General features: G+C 50.6%; 3 protein-coding genes across 5 annotated transcripts in view; 1 reads left to right on the top strand and 2 right to left on the bottom strand.

The window, feature by feature from the left end:
• Positions 1 to 4259: 4259 nt before the first annotated feature.
• The window catches only part of Tspear (thrombospondin type laminin G domain and EAR repeats), a 200887-nt gene continuing 185467 nt past the window's right edge, over positions 4260 to 19679 (top strand). For 2 of the 3 annotated variants that reach the window (XM_006513653.2, XM_017313941.2), the window contains exon 1: positions 4260 to 5049. In XM_006513653.2, coding sequence (XP_006513716.1) covers positions 4965 to 5049 — 85 coding nt within the window. In that variant the 5' untranslated portion in view covers positions 4260 to 4964. The remainder of the gene's footprint in view (positions 5050 to 19679) is intronic. The other variant, NM_001287074.1, reaches the window with a different exon arrangement.
• Positions 8109 to 8962, bottom strand: Gm19402 (predicted gene, 19402). Its single transcript, NM_001205032.2, has one exon. It carries the CDS (start codon positions 8907 to 8909, stop codon positions 8109 to 8111), a length of 801 nt encoding a protein of 266 aa, NP_001191961.1. The 5' UTR covers positions 8910 to 8962.
• Gm9508 (predicted gene 9508) lies at positions 14425 to 15440 on the bottom strand. Its single transcript, NM_001370817.1, has one exon. The coding sequence runs from the start codon at positions 15383 to 15385 to the stop codon at positions 14693 to 14695; it is 693 nt and encodes a 230-aa protein (NP_001357746.1). The 5' UTR covers positions 15386 to 15440; the 3' UTR covers positions 14425 to 14692.

A 19679-nucleotide genomic window follows, 5' to 3' on the forward strand; every position in this document is an offset into this window, starting at 1 on the left:
ATCTGATGCCCTCTTCTGGAGTGTCTGAAGACAGCTACAGTGTACACACATATAATAAATAAATAAATCTTTAAAAAAAAGAATTAAAAAAAGAATATAATTTCATGTGCAAAGCACATATGTGCACACACACATATATGCACAAACACATACACACCATACATGCCACACATACATACAGACTATACACATACATATACACATGCTGTGTTTATATACATATACACACACATACATGCACGCACATGCACACATACACAGATGCCACATATACACAAAGAAATTATGTTTACAACAATGATAACATTATCCCTGAATGACTTCACATATTGGCAAACCAGTTGGCCACATGCTCCTAAGATCCTCCTGTCTTCATGTCCCCAGGGCTGGGACCTCAGGCATGCAGACACATGTCAATACTAAGGATCTAAATGTAGAGCCTTATGCTTACACAGCAAGATATTTATCTGCTGGGCCATCTCCCCAGCCCGATTCCTGTAATACTTTGCTTACTATTTAATGTTGGTTTGGAAGTTTTAAATAGGATTTATTTATTTATTTTTTTTTTTTGTGACCAAGTCTGGCCATGCTGCGCTTAAACTCCTGGGTTCAAGCCATCCTCCTGCCTCAGTTTCCCAAGTAGTTGTACTACATGTGTGTGCTATTACACCCAGCTATAGGGACAATAGTTTTTAAAGTTTGTATGAAGAAGAATATAGGTGAGAGCTGCCAATACTTGTTTTTATTTTTGAGACAGAGTCTCACTCTATTTGAGAATAGCAACTCATTCTGTAGTACATGCTGGCCTTAAACTTAGAATTCTCCTGCCTTAGCTTTCTGCATGCTGGGATTGCAGACTTGCACCATCACACTGGGCTGCAGATACGTTTGTGTGTAAGCGTGTGTGTGTGTGTGTGTGTCCATGTGAAGGACAACTTTGGCTGTTATTCCTTAGGCACTATTTACTTTCCGCCACCTTGAAACTGGGTCTTTAATTGGTCTGGAACTTGGAAGTAAGCAAGGCTGCCTGGCCAGCGAGGTCCAGAGATCTGTCTGCTTACCTCTGCCTCCCCAGGGCTATGATTACAGTACCCAAGTTACTCTACCCTGCCTTTTCCATCTGGGCTCTGGGGATTGACTCCAATCTTTATGTTTGTAAGGCAGGCACTTTGTGGATTAAGCTGTCTCCTCAGCTCCTGTAGGTACATTTTTTGAAAAGGAGAGCTAGTGCACATATGTATTTATCAAGCGGTGCTAACATGATGCTGGCAGAGGAAACAGGCATCACAGAAGAGGCTATGTAAGCCTCAGGACGGTAACACAGCAGAGGCGACGTGTGGGTAGAGATTGGGAGCGGTAACAGATGAGCCACACATTGGGCTCCTTGCTGCAGGGGAAGACTGAGCTGAGCAGACACGCATGGCAACTGTGAAGGTTGCATCTCAAGACCTGTTATGTCTTAAAGAAAAGGACGCTGAATAGTGGAAAGGCTGGGTTTGCTTTTCCTGAAGAGGCCAGATCTCTCTGACACAGGTAGACTGTGTCACAGGGAGAGGGAGAAAGGCAGAGAGAGGCTCTGTGTTCCAACCAATGTCCCTATCCTCCCTTCCTCCCTCCCTTTCTCCCTCCTTCTCTCTCTCCCTCCTTCTTTTTCTCTCTTCCTCCTTTCTTTCCTTTCAACCTGACCATCAAAGTCCCCAATAGCCCGGACTAGTTTTAAACGTGTTGTGTAGCTAGCTGATGAAGACCTTGAACTTCTGATCCTCCGCTTCCCTGAGTCCTGGATTACAGCAGTGCTCCACAACATCTGGATTGCAGAAGTGCTCCACAACATCTGGATTGCAGGAGTGCTCCACTACATCTGGATTATAGAAGTGTTCCACTACATCTGGATTACAGGAGTGTTCCACTACATCTGGATTATAGAAGTGCTCCACAACATCTGGATTGCAGAAGTGCTCCACAACATCTGGATTACAGTAGTGCTCCACAACATCTGGATTACAGTAGTGCTCCACAACATCTGGATTGCAGAAGTGCTCCACTACATCTGGATTACAGGAGTGTTCCACTACATCTGCTTTATGGGGTGCTGGGGATTGAACTAGGGGGGGCTAGACTAAATCAATTGAGCTATATCTTCACCTTTTGGGAGGTTTTCTTCTCTACCAGACTGGGCTGGGCTATTCCTGCCTGTGAGATCTTTTAACAGGAGCTCAGGTGTGGGTGAACTGTGTGAGGTTCAGGCCGATCACAGACATCTCTGATATATACCCCACCCCCTTATGTTGCTCTTGGCCAGTGTCTGTGAATCTTTCCTTCATGTAATGCAGGAGAAGCGATTTCTATTGCAAAATCAACCTGAAAAAAAAAAAAAAACACATTGGGGAAGAAACACGAGCGTTTTTCCTTCTTACCAGTGTCTCTGACTGCACACAGAAGCTTGGGTTCTGTCACGGAGGAGGGCTTAGCAGCTGGCATGCCTGAGACCTGCTGCTTAATCCAGGTCACATCTGTGGTCACGCAATTTCCAGATGTGGAGTTACAGAGATTCCTGTAGTGTGTTGGAGTCTCACTGTCAGGCCCCTACTCTTGAGGTCGCCACTGTGGGGGTTTCGCATGATAGCTCCCAATAACGAACTCTTGCCTGCTGCTCACAACAGAGCAAATGTAACAAGGAGGGATTTTCCCAAGGGAGCATAATTTTCATTCCTTAAATCAGGCTGTTCCAAAAAAAAAAAAAAAAAAAAATCCTGACACTGTCTCATTTAACGAAAGTAGTCAGAGGGTAGCTGGCTGCACGGAGCTCACCAGCCCTGCAACCCTGTGACCCTGCACAGGTGCTAGCTGCCCAGCCTGCAGAAGTCACCTCCAAACCCCACCCAGGGTGTGCCTCTGGTGGCTACCACCACTACCTGCAGCTGGGCTGGGAGGGGTCCTGCTGCAGAACAAAGTGTTCCTCAGCTGGGAAAGAGACTGCACGACAGTGCCTTCCCCCCTCAGACCAGGTCTCCCCCTCCCGCCTCAGGCCAGGCTGCTCTCCTCCCCCTCCCAGGCCCCCCTCCCCCTCCCCTCCCCTCACAGATGAGGCTGTTCCTCTCCCCCTTCCCTTCCCCTTCCCCCCTCAGACCAGGCTGCTCCCCCCACCCACTCTGCCCCCCACCCCCAGACTAGGCTGCTCTCCTCCCCCTCCCAGGCTGCTCCCCTCCCCCCCTCCCTCTCAGATCAGGCTGCTGCTTCCCTGGGAGCCACACATCTTTCCTTTGATGGTTAGGGTCACGGTGATGTGGGCTCCATATAAGCTAATAGCAGCTCGGATCTACAAGGATAGGAACCTCAGAAAACCCCGCCACTACTCCATAGGTCCCACCAGGAAGGAGCGGCACTGAGCCCAGGAGTGAAGAAACTTACCCCAAGAGCTCCCCTGGGCCAGGTAGAGGGTAGCCATGTATAACAAGTGCCTCTCCAAGGATTTCTTTATAGCTATCTTAGTCACCACAAGCCCACAAGCCTCCTCACCGGGACATAAATGGCAGATCAGGGTTTCCAGGGAGAAGGGAAGGCTTGAATACATGTCCCCTACACAGAGACAGACCCTCCAGCACTCTGCAGATCATCCATCCCTTCTTCCTCTTCCATCTCTGTACTACCCTCCCACCTCTCTCTTTTCTCCTCCCATCCCCCACCCCATCTCATCTCTCCAGGTCTATCTTGTCTGCTCCCTCTCTTATGGTCTCTTGTCTCTCTGTCTCTCTCTAATCACAGGGCCTTGAGCTCACAAACACCCACTGAGTCAAACATTGCCAGGCCCCTGAGCTGGGCCTTTCCCCCTAACTCTTTCTCTCTTCTCCATCCATCTTCATCATCCTCTCTCTCTGTTTTTCAGTACCCACCCTCTTGCCACCCCCACCCTCCCCATACATACAAAACCGTCTGCCATTTGCAAACAAACACCCACAGTGTCAGGCTCTGCCTGAGTTCTGAGTTGGGACATTCGGGGTGGGGGGACTGTGTGTCTCAGGGGCTTGTGAAAGGGGGTCCTGTTGAGTCGGAAGCATCTCTCAGGGAATTGAGCACACACGGGCAATGCACTCTCTGCACAGCCACTCTTAAACCCTTTCCTCTGGAACAGCTTTAAGGATGGCTCCCCCCACAGGGGAATTCCTGAAGCCAACAGTTGACAAACCCACACACCCTCCGAGGGCTGGGCACCAGATAAAAAGCCCTCCTCAAAGCCGGCCCTCCTGGGGACGGTGTGGGACCCGGCAGGGCAGGAGACCTTCCTCTGTCACCACCTCCTCTAAGACTGATCCTTATCTCAGCACAGAACAGAGGATCTGACCTTCTGCTGGACCTAAGGCTGACCCCCTGCTGCGTGTTGGGACCTCGGGGGACACTCGCCCCAGCTGAGAGGAAAGAGCCCTGTTTGGGAATCCCCAAGAGAGCAGGAGGTGGACCGACAGAGCACCTGTCCCTATCGGTAGCTGCAGGTCTGCCAAGGTCACCTGCTCGAGTCCTGCACAGCAGCACGCGGCCGCCCGTCATCTGCACCCAGGAAAAACTGGTTTTCTAAGTTTTTCTGGTTTGTTCTCAGTGCTCCGCTGAAGGATCTATTTCTGTCTCTCCTTCAGGAGGGTGAGCTTTGCCAATGACTAATCCCAGTCCTGAAGATTGATACCCGTTGTCACCTGCGCTCGGGACCCAAGCCCAGCAGGGAAGCAGAGAGATAAGCCCTTGCCTGCAGCTGACGCTTCAGTCTGCCAGGGCCACCCGCCTTTTGCTACTGCAGAACAGCTAGGGGCTGTCATTACTGCCAGGACTACCTCTGTCCTCTTGCAGATACAAACATGGGCTCATCACAGTGACCACCTGGGGTCCAGACTGCCCCTCACAGGGAATTAAGAGTGGCTGCCTCTCTGCAGGCGTGTGGAACCCCTGGATGGATCTTGGGACTCGAGCCCCTCATGTCTGCGCTGCTGATGTTGTGTGCGGTGCTCTTGCTTCTGGGTACCCCAAGCCGTGGTGCCCGGCCCTGGGAGCCCTGCACAGGTAAGGTGACCACATGGGGACATGGGTAGGGCATCTTTTGTGAAGTTGGAGAAAAATGGGGTTTGACATGCCACCTCCTGACACCAGGTCACTTGAGTGTGGTAAGATGCTGTCCTCCTAGAAACCTGGACAGTTATGGGGGACAGGGGAGATACAATAGAAGGGGCAGCACAGGCAGTCACAATAAAAGGTTTCTCTAAGCTCCTAGAGGTGGGAGGGGTTTCAAGTTTCAAAGCGCTAACAGCAGCCATCGAGGCTTCGCAAGTACTTACCTGCTTGACTGCCGGGGAAGGCCAGGCACCTGCTTCAGGAATGAAGTCCCCGGCCCTCGGGCTCCTGGCATCGGATGAGCTATCCAACCTGCATTTAGCAAAGCTCTGGGCCGCCACGGGCCTGGCTCTGTCCCCAGTTGAAGGAGAAAACACAGGCCCAGCCCCAAACACACCCACAACCCACACCTGGGTTTAGCCTGGAGCTCCTCGAGGTGGGCCAACTACAGGCCTCCTTCTCTTCTTAGGCCACTGGGAACACCAGTGACATCCTGCTCTAGGGTTCCCAGCAAGAGATTCTAACGATCAAGTCACAATTAATGGGATAAAGACACAAGGCAGTTGGATCTGATAGCTGGACCTGCAAGTTGGTAGTGGGAATCCCAGGGACAAGAGGTACTGGTGTGACAGGTGGTTGTGTTCTCGGGTGCACACCTTCTGTTGGGTTGCCAGGAGGAGTGAGGCTCCTTCCCGTACTGGGCTGTTGCTCTCTGTGACATGGCAAGGGGTGACCCTGCGACCCAGGTTTGGAACACTGACCTATGTGAACGCTGCTGCATGCGGTTTATAACCTAACTACCTAGAAGTGACTGGTTGTAAGTTTCAGCAACCGGTACACTGAGGGCTGTGGGTGAGAAGACCCTGGGGCCCGATACAGTGCCACCTGTGGGGATCTGAGGCAGAAGAGAAGCCCCTGCCCCTGCCCCTCCTCCAGGTGTGTTCTCCAGCCACACCTGCAGTGACAGCTTTGAAGGTGGAGCTTCTAAGTCTGTTGTCACCACACAAATCCCTTGGCTGCAAGTGATGGCATCTGTGTGCTCCCCCATCCCAGGCAGGGCCACCTTGCATTGTGAGGTGAGCTTGTAAATGAACCCCTGAAGGACCCCCGTGCAGGCCTGCCTGGGAGTCGTGAGGACGGCCATGCTTCCGGGCCTGGGATGAATCACGAACGTGTGCTTTCCTGTTCCAGGAGCCCGGGGAGCACAGCCGACCTGAAGAGTGATAATAAAGGTTATTTATAAAGCCCGCCCCCTCTCCCCTGAAGGTGCGTTTCGAATAGTTAAAAGGTGACCTAGTTATGAATATGGTGAACCAGGGAGGAAACATAAAAGTCAGGCTGACATTATGGAGCTATATGATAAGAGGCTTGGGAGGCCAGTGAGGGTTGGCCCAGTTTTAAGTCCCTCTGGTTCTACTCTGGGTTGAGCATTGACCAGCCCTGAACTTTGATGCGGGACACAGGTGTGCGCTCCGTTCTGTCTTCCCCTGGCCCCGGCTGTCCTGCCCAGCAGATGGGAAGTCGGAAGGTCTGGACTGCCTGGACTCATATCTGTGGCCTCCGGGTCAGCTGGGACTGGTGGTCCATGTGCAGGTCACAGCAGGTGGGAAACCTGAGGGAAGGAATGAGCATTCACACCTGTTACAGCTGGCTTTAGAAGTGACCCGAGGAGTCCTTGTCAGGTGCTTCCTGGTGCTACACTTGCAAATGAGGTGACAAGATGGGGGTCTGGTAGGCAATATCTCCAGTCACTGTCCACATACCTGTCCCTGTTGGGGTCTAGTAGTCTGTGTTCTGGGAATTTTCTGAGAAGGGCCCGTGGCTTCATTCTCCAGCAGGTAGCCAGCAGTATGGAGCTCAGGGTGCCCAGGTCACTGGTCTCAGATACTGTAGAGTATAGTCTGTGGTAGGGGTTCTGTCATAGACAGGGGGCATTGCAGATACCAGGTGAGTGAACTCCCAGACATGTTCTGGCTCCTAGAGGGAACTGACTTCTCTGCCCTCTCTTTAATAGGAGGGTCCTCAGGAGAGTCGGGAGGCAGAGACAGGGTACCACCTATCTTCAAGCCTTATAGAAGGCAAAAGGGCTTGGTGTGTGGCCAGGGGCAGAGTTCCCAGAGGGCCCTCTCCCCACTGGGCCTGGTCCAAGCCTGTTGAGGGTTAGAGATCCCTGGGGCCTCCTAGGCTGTTAGGTTTCTCAGCTTCTTGGGTTTACAGCCTGCTTGCTCTCACCCCTGCATGAGCAGAATAGGGCCTAGCTCGGAGCTCAGAGGACCTGGTGTGAGGGTGGAAAGGGACAGCAGTCTAGAATGTGGCTGTGGTCCAGAGGGCATGTCATGCTTGGGGCTCTGAAGATGTGGGACATCCAAATTGACCCGCGGGGGGTGGGGGGAGAGCAAGCAGGTTCAGCCCCAGACCTCAGAGGGTGGATTAAGAAGCCCCTGCCCTTTGGTTTCTTCTCCTTGATACCCTCTCCCCACCACCAGGCTGTGTTCTTCATGAGGTCACAGATCTACAGGTTGGGACATCAGAACAAAGCAGTACAGAGGCCTGTTCAGGAGGCACTGTGCTTTGTATGTGTCAACCCCCTGCTGGCCCACTCGTACTGTCCCTGAACAATCCCAATCAACCAGAGACAGCAACACTTGAGGAGGCGGGGCTCTCTTGCCAGGGACTAATCCAGCCGCCAGTTACAAGCCACAATCCCCTGGGGAAGATGCAGGTGGGGGGGGGGGGCGAGGTAGGAAGAGGAAGATGCTCAAAGGTCAGGAAGAGAGGTTTATTAATGGCAGGGTCAGAAGTGCATTGGGGAAAGCAGAGGTGTTCTGGGAAGGTGGGAGCTAGCAGGCATTACAGGAAGCTGCAGGTGGGGGTGGGGGTGGGCACCAGATGTTGGGGTGTGACACTGGGGAGCTGTCATGCTATGCTGGTGCCAAAATGGATACATCCCTTGCAGGTCACTGTGAGGCAAGGAAAGAGCTGAGCTCCTGGACCCTAGCAGGATAAGCCCATCAGCAGCTGGACTTCTGTCCACAGCAGGCCTGTCTGGAGCAGGCAGGGCGGCATAGCAGGGACACACTGGAGGTTGGGCGGCAGCAGCTGGGCTGGCAGGAGGAGGCACAACAGGAGGAGGTGGGCACACAGCAGGCAGGTCTGCACACAGGGCGACACAGCAGGGACAGGCTGGAGCAAGGCTTGCAGCACACAGGAGCACAGCAGGAGGGCTGGCAGCAGGAGGAGGAGGAGCCAGAGCAGATGGGTGTGCAGCACACAGGCTTGCAGCAGACAGGCACACAGCAGGGGGATTGACAGCATGAGGACTGGCAGCTAGACTGCTGGCAGCATGGTCCAGAGCAGATGGGTGTGCAGCAGACAGGCTTGCAGCAGAGGGTCATACAGCAGGGCTGCTGGCAGGGGGAGCAGGTGCAGCAAGCTGGCTGGCAGCTAGACTGCTGGCAACATGAGGGTGTGCAGCAGGAAGATTGGCAGCAGGGGCTGGACATACAGCTCACTGGGGTGCAGATGAGGGTCAGGCAGGGGGCTGGGGCACAGCAGCTGGGGACACAGCAGCTGGACTGGCAGCAGCTTGGCTGGCAGCAGCTGGGGATACAGCAGCTGGACTGGCAGCAGCTGGGGACACAGCAGCTTGGCTGGCAGCTGCTAGGGGCACAGCAGCAGGGCTCACAGCAGCTCTCTGGGCAGTCATCCACCTGCCAGGAGGAGTCAGTACAAGAATCACAGGAACCGGGCAGGCAGACCCGCCTGTCATAGCTTAGGTCACTGGAGCAGACAGACATGGTGGAGGTGGCCATGGCGGGCAGGTGTGGTAGGAGCTATGAATGTGTGAGTCTATGTGAGTCTGTGTGAGTGTGAGGGGTTGGCTCTCGGCTTTTATACTCTGCACACAGTGTGTTGTTGGCATAGGCAGCCTTTTACAGCAGCTCTTTCCTTGTTAGTGTTTGGGTCTGGTTCCTGGAGAGTGCCGGAAGATGCCACCCTGCTTGTAAATGTCCTGGCTGTGTATTGTGTTGAGCCAGGGACCTTGGCTAGCACTCCTAATGGAGAGGGGATCCCGGTGGGAGACAGTGTTGGCCAGGGGTGGGTCTGGGCTCCCTTGGCAGGGTAATTGGATCTGCGATTCTGGGATGTCCAATCGTTTCTGAGTGCTCTGAGTTGGCCTTGTCTGCCCCTTTCTCTTTTAAGTTTGCCAAAGATTGGGTCAGGCCCATACCTAAGAAGCAGCTGTTTCATTGAGGGATGCCTGGTCTGACATTGCTGTCACCATGCTTGGCTCTAGGTTTGAGGTGCCTGTGGCTCTGCTGAAGTTTGACATGGTACAAGACAGAGGCCAGAAGTCAGTGTGCCAAGCCGCCTTTGAACTTGTGGAACCCACATGCTTCTCCTCATCTTTGAGGACTCCTTGTAACCACTGCATGGTCCCTCAGTGTTGGCTTCAGAGCTCTATCCCAGGGCACCTGTGAGGAGCTATGGGCGGAGCCCACCTTATTGGCCATGGTCATTTGTTCAGGGATTCTCTAAAGGACCTTCTCCACAGAGGTGTTGGAACCCTAGACAGGTCTTGCAGTAGGGAATGCAAGTCACCGGGGACCATGGGACCCGCCATGCATTGTCCATGGGGGGATGTTGAGGGAACCAGCCAAAGCCAGATTGGAATGGGCAGACATGTGCTGACAGTTCCAATTGTGGTGTGTGAGGCGCAGAGGCGCGTGTGTGTGGGTGTCTTCATGTGAGATGTGGGCCTGCCAGAGTTCTGTCATTAGACACACGTGTGTAGGATCCCGTCCTCGTGTCTGCTGTGTTTTCAATATGATGTGTCCCTCCAAAGAAGTATGATCCCCAGTTGATGGTGCTGTGAAGGACGTCTGCTGTGGGACCCAAGGCAGCCACTGAAGGGTGGATATTTTCTCGTCTGTCTCTTTCTTTCCATCTTAGCCCTCCCCGTTCCTGGCCACCGCGAGTCGAGAAGCCTGTCACCACTGCCTGCTTTTCACGTCAGGCCCAGAAACAGAGCTGGCCTGAGACTGAATTTAGGAACTTGTGATGCCACTGAGACCATGGGGCCAGCTCAGTCACCAGCCTCCATCTTAGAGTCCCTAGCTGAGTAACGCCTGAATCTCTCTCTACACCAGCACAGAAAAGCACTTCAGGAGGAGTCAGAGGGAAGTTCAATGTTTATGGAACATTCAGACATTTGGGCATTGGAAGTGGTGGTCCCAGAGAGTCTCCTCAGCTGTCTACATAATGGCTGTATGTATGATCCTGTGGCTTTCTTTGTGTGCCCGTGTGTGTGTGTGTGTGTGTGTGTGTGTGTGTGCACAGATGTGCGCATGCATGCCTTTCTTCAAACCTCAGTCCTGAAACTTTTCCTGTTGTGTACAGGGTTTAAAAACAGAGCAAAGCATAGCATTTAAGCAAATGTTAAAAATTAAGTAAAATTAACAAGGTAGTTTATTTTTTTCTTCTCTTCCGTTTGTTAATGAAATTTTGGAGTAATTCTTGGGGTGCACTGCTTAGATTTAGGGACAAGCAGGCAAGCTAACACAGTGAAACTGGAGGTCACATGTATCCTGACCCGTAGTAAACACAGCTCATTTCTTGTTTATAACATCTGTGTCTCAGCCATCTGTAGAGAAACACACATTAACTCTAGGCAATTAGGACTTATTAGTTGTTTTGAAGTTGTACGCATGATGTGTGCACACATGTTTGTGTGTGTATGTATGTGTGTTTGTGGGTGCCTTAGTATGTGTGTGTGTATGTATATATGTGTGTGTATGCTCATATGTATATGTGTATGTATGTGTGCTTGTGTGTGTTTGTGTGTGTGTACATGTGTGTATATGTGTGTATTGTGTGTGTGTATGTGTGTATGTATGTGTGCTTGTGTGTGTGCACATGTGTGTATATGTGTGTATTGTATGTGTGTATGTATGTGTGCTTGGGTGTGTATATGTGTGTGCTTGTGTGTGTGTGTGCTTGTGTGTGTATGTGTGTGTGTTTGTGTGTGTGTGTTTCATTACCAGGGTCTCTCACCAGCCTGGAGCTTGCTAAGTGGGCAAGGCTGGCTGCTCAGCCAGCTCCAGGGATTCTTCTGTTTCCAACTCTCCTGTGCCTGGGATTTTTATATGGTTTCTGGGATTCAAACTCATGCTCACAAGGGAAGCAGTTGGCCAATGAGCGCTCTTTCCCAGGTCATTCTGAAGTTTCTTGAAGGAAGAAGAAATAGATCTCTGGTCTGGGTGAGGACTTCTTTCCCACATCAGGCCCGAAAGTTCCTGCCTTTCTGCCTGGGGTACCCCCTCCCCCTCACTGCTTCCACTGCAGTTCATCCAGCAACGGAGTCCAACTAAATCAGCCGCCTGCAGTCTTATGTGTTTGTTTATGGCTGGGGTTGGGTAGGGTGACTGTATTCTATTGTGACAACTCTCAGTTTACTCAGACTGACTGACTGACCAAAGAGGAGAGGGGAAAGTCATACCCAGAGGTCAGGTCTACACTGGATTAGTGAGCTCCTCCCTGGGGCAGTGAGCTCCTCCCTGGGGCAGTGGACTCCTCCCTGGGGCAATAGACTCCTCCTTGGGGCAGTGAACTCCTCCCTGGGGCAATAGACTCCTCCCTGGGGCAGTGAGCTCTTCCCTGGGGCAGTAGACTCCTCCCTGGGGCAGTGGACTCCTCCCCGGGGCAGTTTCTTCCAGTGTAGGCTGCCTAGCTCTCAGTGCTTTTGCTGGCATCATGGGCAGAGCAGCCATTGTTAACTCAGATGGGGAAGCGGGACAGCACAGTCAGGGCTGCTGTGGGCCTTGAACTGTTGAGCACAATTCTTCAGAGGCAGGAGATCTCTGACTCCTAGGGAGGGCAGGGCTTATATCTTTTTGTTTTTAATGTGCCCACATTGCTTCCTTTCAAAGTGAGAGCTCTCTAGCTCCCTTCAAGGACCAGCATGTGGACAAGTGATGACCCCAGCCCATCTAGGTGGTCCCCACCTCAGGATTCTTACTGCACTGTTATGGTACCCTGTAGCTTCTCTTTCTTCTCTGAGGCTACTTTCTCTTTTAGCGGTCAGTTGGCATGTGGACTTCTTCTGAGAGCTAGTCTGATTGCCTTCTGTCCTCAGACTCCCAGCTCTGCATCCTGCCTGCACTGTGTGTCCAAATCCTGCCCCATGGACCTCTGCCTCTTCTTTAAAGGGAGGTATTATGTGCAGATGAGACATGCCAAGTGTTTCTCAGGGTCTGCCAGGGCCACCGTTGTTTGTGTTAACCACACCAGTCGTGGCTCAAATCAGAATCTGAAGTGTGTGCCTCAGGCTCATGGTTTGAAGGCTTGGTTCTTGGATGGTGGTGTTATTTTGGGGTGTTCTGGAGAGTTTGGAAGGAGACATAGATGACAGAAGTATAGGTCATAAGGAGCGGGGGCATTGGTTGTGGCTGGTCTCATCTTCCTGGTCATGATATGAACAGCCTCTGCCATGTGCCACATGTTCCTACTGCTGTGAACTGAACTGCCCACTTGCCTTCCCTACCACAGTGGACTGAGCCTTCTGACACAGTTCTTTCTCCCTTCAGCTGTCTCTGTCAGGCATTTCAGTCATAAAGATGGTAAGACGAACTCTAAAGATCTTAGTAACAATGTTAACCACCAGAACCACACATTACGCAATGCACAGTAATGCACACCCCCAAACACAAGCACATGCAGGCACATGCGCACACACACACGCGCACATGCAGGCACATGCGTACACACACATGCACACACATTACAGAATGGCTCCATAGGGTTGAAGAGGCTTCTGCCAACCTTGAGGTGTTCAAACAGTCAAAAGGCAGAGGCAGAGCTGCTGAGGTGGTTAGATATGATGTCAGGAAACCTGGAGAGAGCTGCTGGAAGCATTCTGAGCCACCTTGGGGAGGTAAAAACCCCAAAGGTAAGATACAGGGACAGGTGGGTAAATGGATGGATGGACAGACAACAATTTGGATGGTGTCTTAGTCAGGGTCTCTATTCCTGCACAAACATCATAACCAAGAAGCAAGTTGGGGAGGAAAGGGTTTATTTGGCTTACACTTCCATACTGCTGTTCATCACCAAAGGAAGTCAGGTCTGGAACTCAAGCAGGTCAGGAAGCAGGAGCTGATGATGCAGAGGCCATGGAGGGATGTTCCTTACTAGCTTGCCTCCCCTGGCTTGCTCAGCCTGCTCTCTTATAGAACCCAAGACTACCAGTCCAGAGATGGTCCCACCCACAAGGGGCCTTTCCCCCTTGATCACTAATTGAGAAAATGCCTTACAGCTGGATCTCATGGAGGCATTTCCTCAACTGAAGCTCCTTTCTCTGTGGTAACTCCAGCCGTGTCAAGTTGACATAAAACTAGCCAGTACAGATGGGTCACATCAGCTGTGGGGACTAAGGAGCTGAAGCCTCAGGGGCAGTAGAGCTTTCTCCTGTCAGTCCCTTGACACACATGGGATGATTAAATGATAGGTGGATGGGTAATTACCAGGTGACCTCTCCATGGAGTGATCTGAGACCTTTCTCGGTCTGGTATGTTTAACAAGCTCTCAGGCCAGGATTTTCTGATGTAGCTTTAATAGCCCCACATGCACATATGTTCCCAATGCACTCTGACAAGTCCACAGGGAATTGTTTTACTTTTTGTCTGTGGTGGTTTGAATAGGAATGGCCCCCATGGACTGACGAGCTTGAATATGCTTGGCCCATATGGGGTGGCCTTGTTAGAGGAAATGTGTCACTGTGTGGGGGTAGGCTCTGAGGTCTCCTATGCTCTAGCTGTGCCCAGTGTGGTACACAGTGTCCTGCTGCCTGAGGATCAAGTTATACATCACCACCAACACATGCCACAGACTGATAACTTACTCCGATGTCTTAGGGTTTCATTGCAATGAAGAGACACCATGACAACTCTTATAAAGGCAAACATTTTCTAGCATGGCGAGGGCTGCCTGCTTTCCCTTGTGAGGGACCAAGCCTGCTCTCTCTTCTGAGGAACTAGGTTCTTAGCAGCTTCACCCAATGGTTCTTCCAGGGAATGCCTGGCAGGTACCAGACCTTTGGCATCAGACACACGGTCACTGCTTGACTTTGCCAAGTGGCTCCTGGGAAAGAGGCTGGCCTGGACGGGTGGGCAGGGGCTGCCTGTGATTGAGACCCTCTATCACAGGTGTGTGACTGGTGGCCCAGGACAAGCTGGGGAAGGTGACAGCCCAGGATGCACTGCTTCCTGGCCTCCCATCAGGACCTGATGCTGGTTCCATTAGAATTCAGAGAGGAAGACAGAGGCATGGTTGAGGTCAAAGTGTTTATTATTAGAGTTCTGAGGAGGCTTCTGGCTAGAGGATACCTGGCAGTTTCCCCACCAAGAAGCCCACTGAAACCAGGACAGTAGAATAGGGTTCCCAGGCTTATGACCAGGACCTCAACCAGGCTGGGTAATGGCAGAGAGCAAGACAGGATACTCTGTTGTTTGATGGAAGACTCAAGGTAAGGCAGGGCTGGCACCTGAGGCAGCTCAGGGACTAGAGGAGAAGTGAGGGATTCCCAGGGGTAGATCCATCAGCAGCTGGACTTTTGTCCACAGGAAGCCTGTCTGGAGCAAGCAGGGTGGCACAGCAGGGACACAGAGGAGTTTGGGCGGCAGCAGCTGGGCTGGCAGGAGGAAGCACAGCAGGAGGAGGTGGGCACACAGCAGGCAGGTCTGCACACAGGGCGACACAGCAGGGACAGGCTGGAGCAGGGTTTGCAGCACACAGGAGCACAGCAGGAGGGCTGGCAGCAGGAGGAGGAGCCAGAGCAGATGGGTGTGCAGCACACAGGCTTGCAGCAGACAGGCACACAGCAGGGGGATTGACAGCATGAGGACTGGCAGCTAGACTGCTGGCAGCATGGTCCAGAGCAGATGGGTGTGCAGCAGACAGGCTTGCAGCAGAGGGTCACACAGCAGGATGGCTGGCAGGGGGAGCAGGTGCAGCAAGCTGGCTGGCAGCTAGACTGCTGGCAGCATGAGGGTGTGCAGCAGGAAGATTGGCAGCAGGGGCTGGACACACAGCTTACTGGAGTGCAGACAAGGGTCAGGCAGGGGGCTGGGGCACAGCAGCTGGGGACACAGCAGCTTGGCTGGCAGCAGCTGGACTGGCAGCAGGTAGGGGCACAGCAGGAGGGCTCACAGCAGCTCTCTGGGCAGTCCTCTACCTGCCAGGAGGACTCAGTGCAGGCTTCAGAGCAGACAGACATGGTGGAGGCGGCCATGGTTGATTGGAGGGCAGAAGGTAAGATGAGAATGAGAGTGAGTGAACAGGGGAGTGAGGGAATGAGGCGCCTGGTGCCTCTTATATATCTCTCAAGGATGTGTGTGTTTGTGGTGTCCCAGCTACAGTTCCCTGTTGGTGTTGATGTAGTTCTAAGACACCTGTCAATCAAGTGGGCGTGGCCTGTAGCTCTGCTCACAGAACTCTGCAAAGCTAGAGCTGATAGGTCTGCCAGGGCTTCACGGGGTGTGTCATTTCTTCTCCAGGAAGGGTCAACCTTCTCTTTGAGGCTTCTGGCTCTGGCTCTGGCTCCTGGCTTTAGTCCTTAATTGAGTCATCAGCATATTTTAACCTTATTTTGTGTTCTCTTTATTTGGGGATGTCAGTCAGAGAGCTCTGTTTATTTTCTGTATCAATAGTGCCTCTAATAATAGTTCTAGCTTTGGTTTAGGGATTGTTCTAAGTGAGTCTATAGGTACTAAGTCAACTAACCCCTGTGACCTTGGAAGAGAGATGATTTCATTATTCCCACGTGGGGAAACTGAGGCACAAACAAAAGCTTACAGCTAGGCCTATGTCAGGCAGCTTAGGGTGTGGATAATCATGTCTTGTGTTCCTGTCATTATTCTCTCAAGATATAACAGACTAGAAAGGAGTCTAATAATAAGTCCCCTCTAGAGGAATGGAGGTAAGTCAGGTCTCCCATCACTCAAAGAGAGATGACTTTTAGCCCCATCCATAGAATTCTAGGCATCTAGAGGGAAAAAGTCTGATAGAACTTCTTAGGGCAGGACGGCGAACTGTCACTAGGGGGCTGGGCTGTGTAGCAGATGTGGCAGGCAGAAGATCCGGGAATTTGCTCTGCAGAATTGGCTACTTCTACCTACAGCAAGAGGACCCAGGTTGACAGACAGGCAGAACAGGGAAGGAGGTTGTTGCGAGCTTGGCTGTGTTCTCAGATGCAGGAGGCTTTCTTTTGGAACCTGAGCTGTGCTTAAGATGTTGTAGAGCCTTCTGATTGTGACCCTGGGACCCTGGATGATCAAGCTAGGATCTGTCTGAGAACTTGGAGAAGATCCAGCGTTATGGCTTGAATGCACAATATTTCTCACTAGCTCATGGTTTGAATTCTTCATCCTCATCTAGGGGTGTTATATTTTGGAAGGTTGTGGAACATTTTGAACATGAAGCAGAGTTAAGACTGTAAGGGAAGAGCTTGAGGGTTCTAGGCTGGGTCTGATTGCAGCTGAATTCTGCTTCCTGAGGTGCCATGATAGAGCAAACTGTGTCATAATCCTCACCCTCCGCCCCTGTGGGGACCCTGTGTACTGCACCTTCTCAGTATCTTCCCAGTCCAATAGACATACCCTTTCTTTTTACTGTGAACCCAAACAACTTCCCTTCCTGCTTGCCAAGTTGCATCCCAGGGAGTTTTCAACAGTAACAAGACATATAAGAAAAAATTGGTACCAGGAGTAGGGTTTTGCTGTGATAAACTTGAGCACATGGCTCTTTGGCCTCTGGAAATGACTTGGGGAAGGAATGTAGAGGAGTCTGGAGCTGTGGACTAGAAGAGTTCTAGAGTGTTCTAAGCAGAGCACAGAGGACAATAGTTGGGAGTTCAGAAGACCAGGGGACTAAAAGATGCTGCAGTGAAGACTGTGCCTGGGAGGATTTGGATGGGAGCAAAAACTAGAGACCTTTGGTGTTACATTGTAGCAAAGAATCTGGCTACCTTTTGCATGCATCCTGAAAATATGAGAGAAGCTGAATTTAAATGCATTTGAATTTAAATGCAAATTAATTGTCTGGCAGAAGTAATTAATTTCAAGACACCTAATGTTCAGGCTGTGGCTGTTTACATTTAGCAAGGTTTGCAGGAACACTAAAACTGTGACATCTGGACGGGAAGGAATGTAGGTATTATTAAAGTTTTAGATAGGGTGGGCATGGAAGGTATAGAAAAATCAGCTTTAACTGTCAAGGAGAAGTGTACCATGAGAGAAAAGCCAAGTACTTTTCACTGGGATAATAAGAGAGGGGCCTTGAAGGCATGACCTCAATCAATGACATCACCAAGGTATAAAAAGTACAAACTTGGGCTACAGAGATGGTTCAGTGGTTAAGTGCACTGGCTGCTCTTGCAGAGGACCTGGGCTTGATTCCCAGCATCCACATGGCAGTTCACGACCATCTGCAACTCCAGTCTTGGTTATCTAACATTCTCTTCTGGCCTCCACAGGCACCAGACATGTAAACAGTATATGGCCACACGTATGAGCAAGCCACCCATAAACATAAGAGTAAATAAATAAAATATGTAAAAAAAACTATATAAAAAATGTAAGAAGTAAATTCATTTGAAAAGCTTTCATCTAATCCCAGCACTCGGGAGGCAGAGGCAGCTGAATTTCTGAGTTCGAGGCCAGCCTGTTCTACAGAGTGAGTTCCAGGACAGCCAGGGCTACACAGAGAAACCCTGTCTCAAAAAACAAAACAAAACAAAACAAAACAAAACAAAATGAAAATCTTTCATCTGAAAAGAGAGGGTTTGTCCAGAGTCTGGTTTGGAGGGATTGCAAGACTCAATAGTGAGGAGGACACTAGAACTGTCATCAAGGTTCTGGAGAAAAGCCCGTGAGGTCAGGCAATATGTAGTGGGGTTGCACTAAGCATTCTGTGCATGAATCTGCAAAGGTGAAGCCTTAGTTACAGTGGAAACCCTAGGATGGTAGAGAAGCCAGGAACACGAGGAGAGCTGCAGGAACAAGGTGGACTGACCTGGGAGAGGTTGTGTGTGCAAGCAAGGATTAATGATAAGAAAGGCAGAAAGAAGATGCAAGAGACAGATATAGGAGGGCCCTCCCCCCTTCCCTCTCCCCCTCTCTGCTTTAGAGAAACAGGCAAATGGCTTTTGACACAGAACTGTGGGTTCAGGTTGCCAAGCTTGTTGGAGCCCAGATGAGTCATCATGAGCTCCAGATGCCAGACATGGAATGTTTAATGTGTGTGCTGCCTGAATTTCTGTCTTACTTTGGTGTGATCCTTCTTTGTCACTCTCCCTTTTTACGATGTGAATGCTGACTTGAGTCTGTGTATACTAGAAGCATATGACTATTATTATTATTATTATTATTTTTGCAGTACTCACAGCTAAGAGTTACCTTGAGTCTCAGAGGAGACCAGAATTATGCCTCGGAACAATGTTAGAACTGTTAAGACCATGGACCTGAGTGCATTCTGAGATGCCATGAGTATAGGGGGATAGAGTGTTATAATTTGAATGTGAAATATTCTGACAGCTTTATGTGTTTGAACACCAAGTCTCAACTGAGGCTTGGATACTCAGACACTCTCGATGGGAGAGGACATGGGTCAAATATATTTCTAAAAGGAGGGCTGTGGGGCCAGATGGCACCTCTAAAGATGAAGGCAGACCTTGTGTCTGGGCTATAGAAGATAGCAAGACTTTAGGGTATTCTTTGCTTCCCAGGGGTGTGGTTCTTGGTTCATAATGTAAACCCTGTGTCTCAACCCTATGTCTCTTTTGAGGAACCCCCACAGTGTGCCCCGTGTTTGACCTATCCTCTATCCCTTCAGGAATGCAGACAGGCACACTCCTCACATCTGCTGTGTCTGCCTTCCTTTTTAAACATTCCTAGCAGCTCAATTGGGATGAAATGGATCTCACCCTGATAGATTCTCCTTAATGAACCTCGGCCATTTGTGTGTCTTCCCAGGGTAAATGATCGTTCAGTCTTCCTTTTCTTGGTGCTGTCCTTTTGTTGTAGGAAAATTTTCTATATTCTAGATATCAACTCTTTATTAGGTATACAACTTGTTAGTGTCTTCTGTCCTGTGGGCCTTCTGATAATGCCTTCTGCATCTCTCTCATGCAGTCTCTCTCTCTGTGTCTCTGTTTCCCTCACTTTCTCTATCCTTCCTTCCTTCTCTCTGTCCACACTCCTGAGGATCCAACAAAATGCTTTGTCGATGTTAGTCCCAGGCTCTTCCTCTAGCCTTGCTCCCCAGCCCTTAATAGTTAATGTCCTTTGATTCACAAAAGTGTTTTTTTTTTAAATTGATGAACTCCTATTTACTGATTTGTGCTTTCTATATAGCATTCTGGAGCCCATTGCAAAACTCCAGGTTGTACAGATTTCTCATACATTTGTTAAGATATGTATGGTTTTATCTATCGAAGCTAAGATATCACTATATTTTTAGTTAGTTTTTGGTACAGGGTAAGGTGAGAACACAACCTCAGTCTTTTGTTGAGGATACAGTTCTTCCCA

Source organism: Mus musculus, chromosome 10, assembly GCF_000001635.26.
Source record: "Mus musculus strain C57BL/6J chromosome 10, GRCm38.p6 C57BL/6J".
NCBI lineage: Eukaryota > Metazoa > Chordata > Mammalia > Rodentia > Muridae > Mus > Mus musculus.

Excerpts from the sequence above, each read along its gene's own strand:
- Gm9508 (NM_001370817.1), bottom strand. The coding sequence starts at position 15,385 with ATGGCCGCCTCCACCATGTCTGTCTGCTCTGAAGCCTGCACTGAGTCC.
- Gm19402 (NM_001205032.2), bottom strand. The coding sequence starts at position 8,909 with ATGGCCACCTCCACCATGTCTGTCTGCTCCAGTGACCTAAGCTATGAC.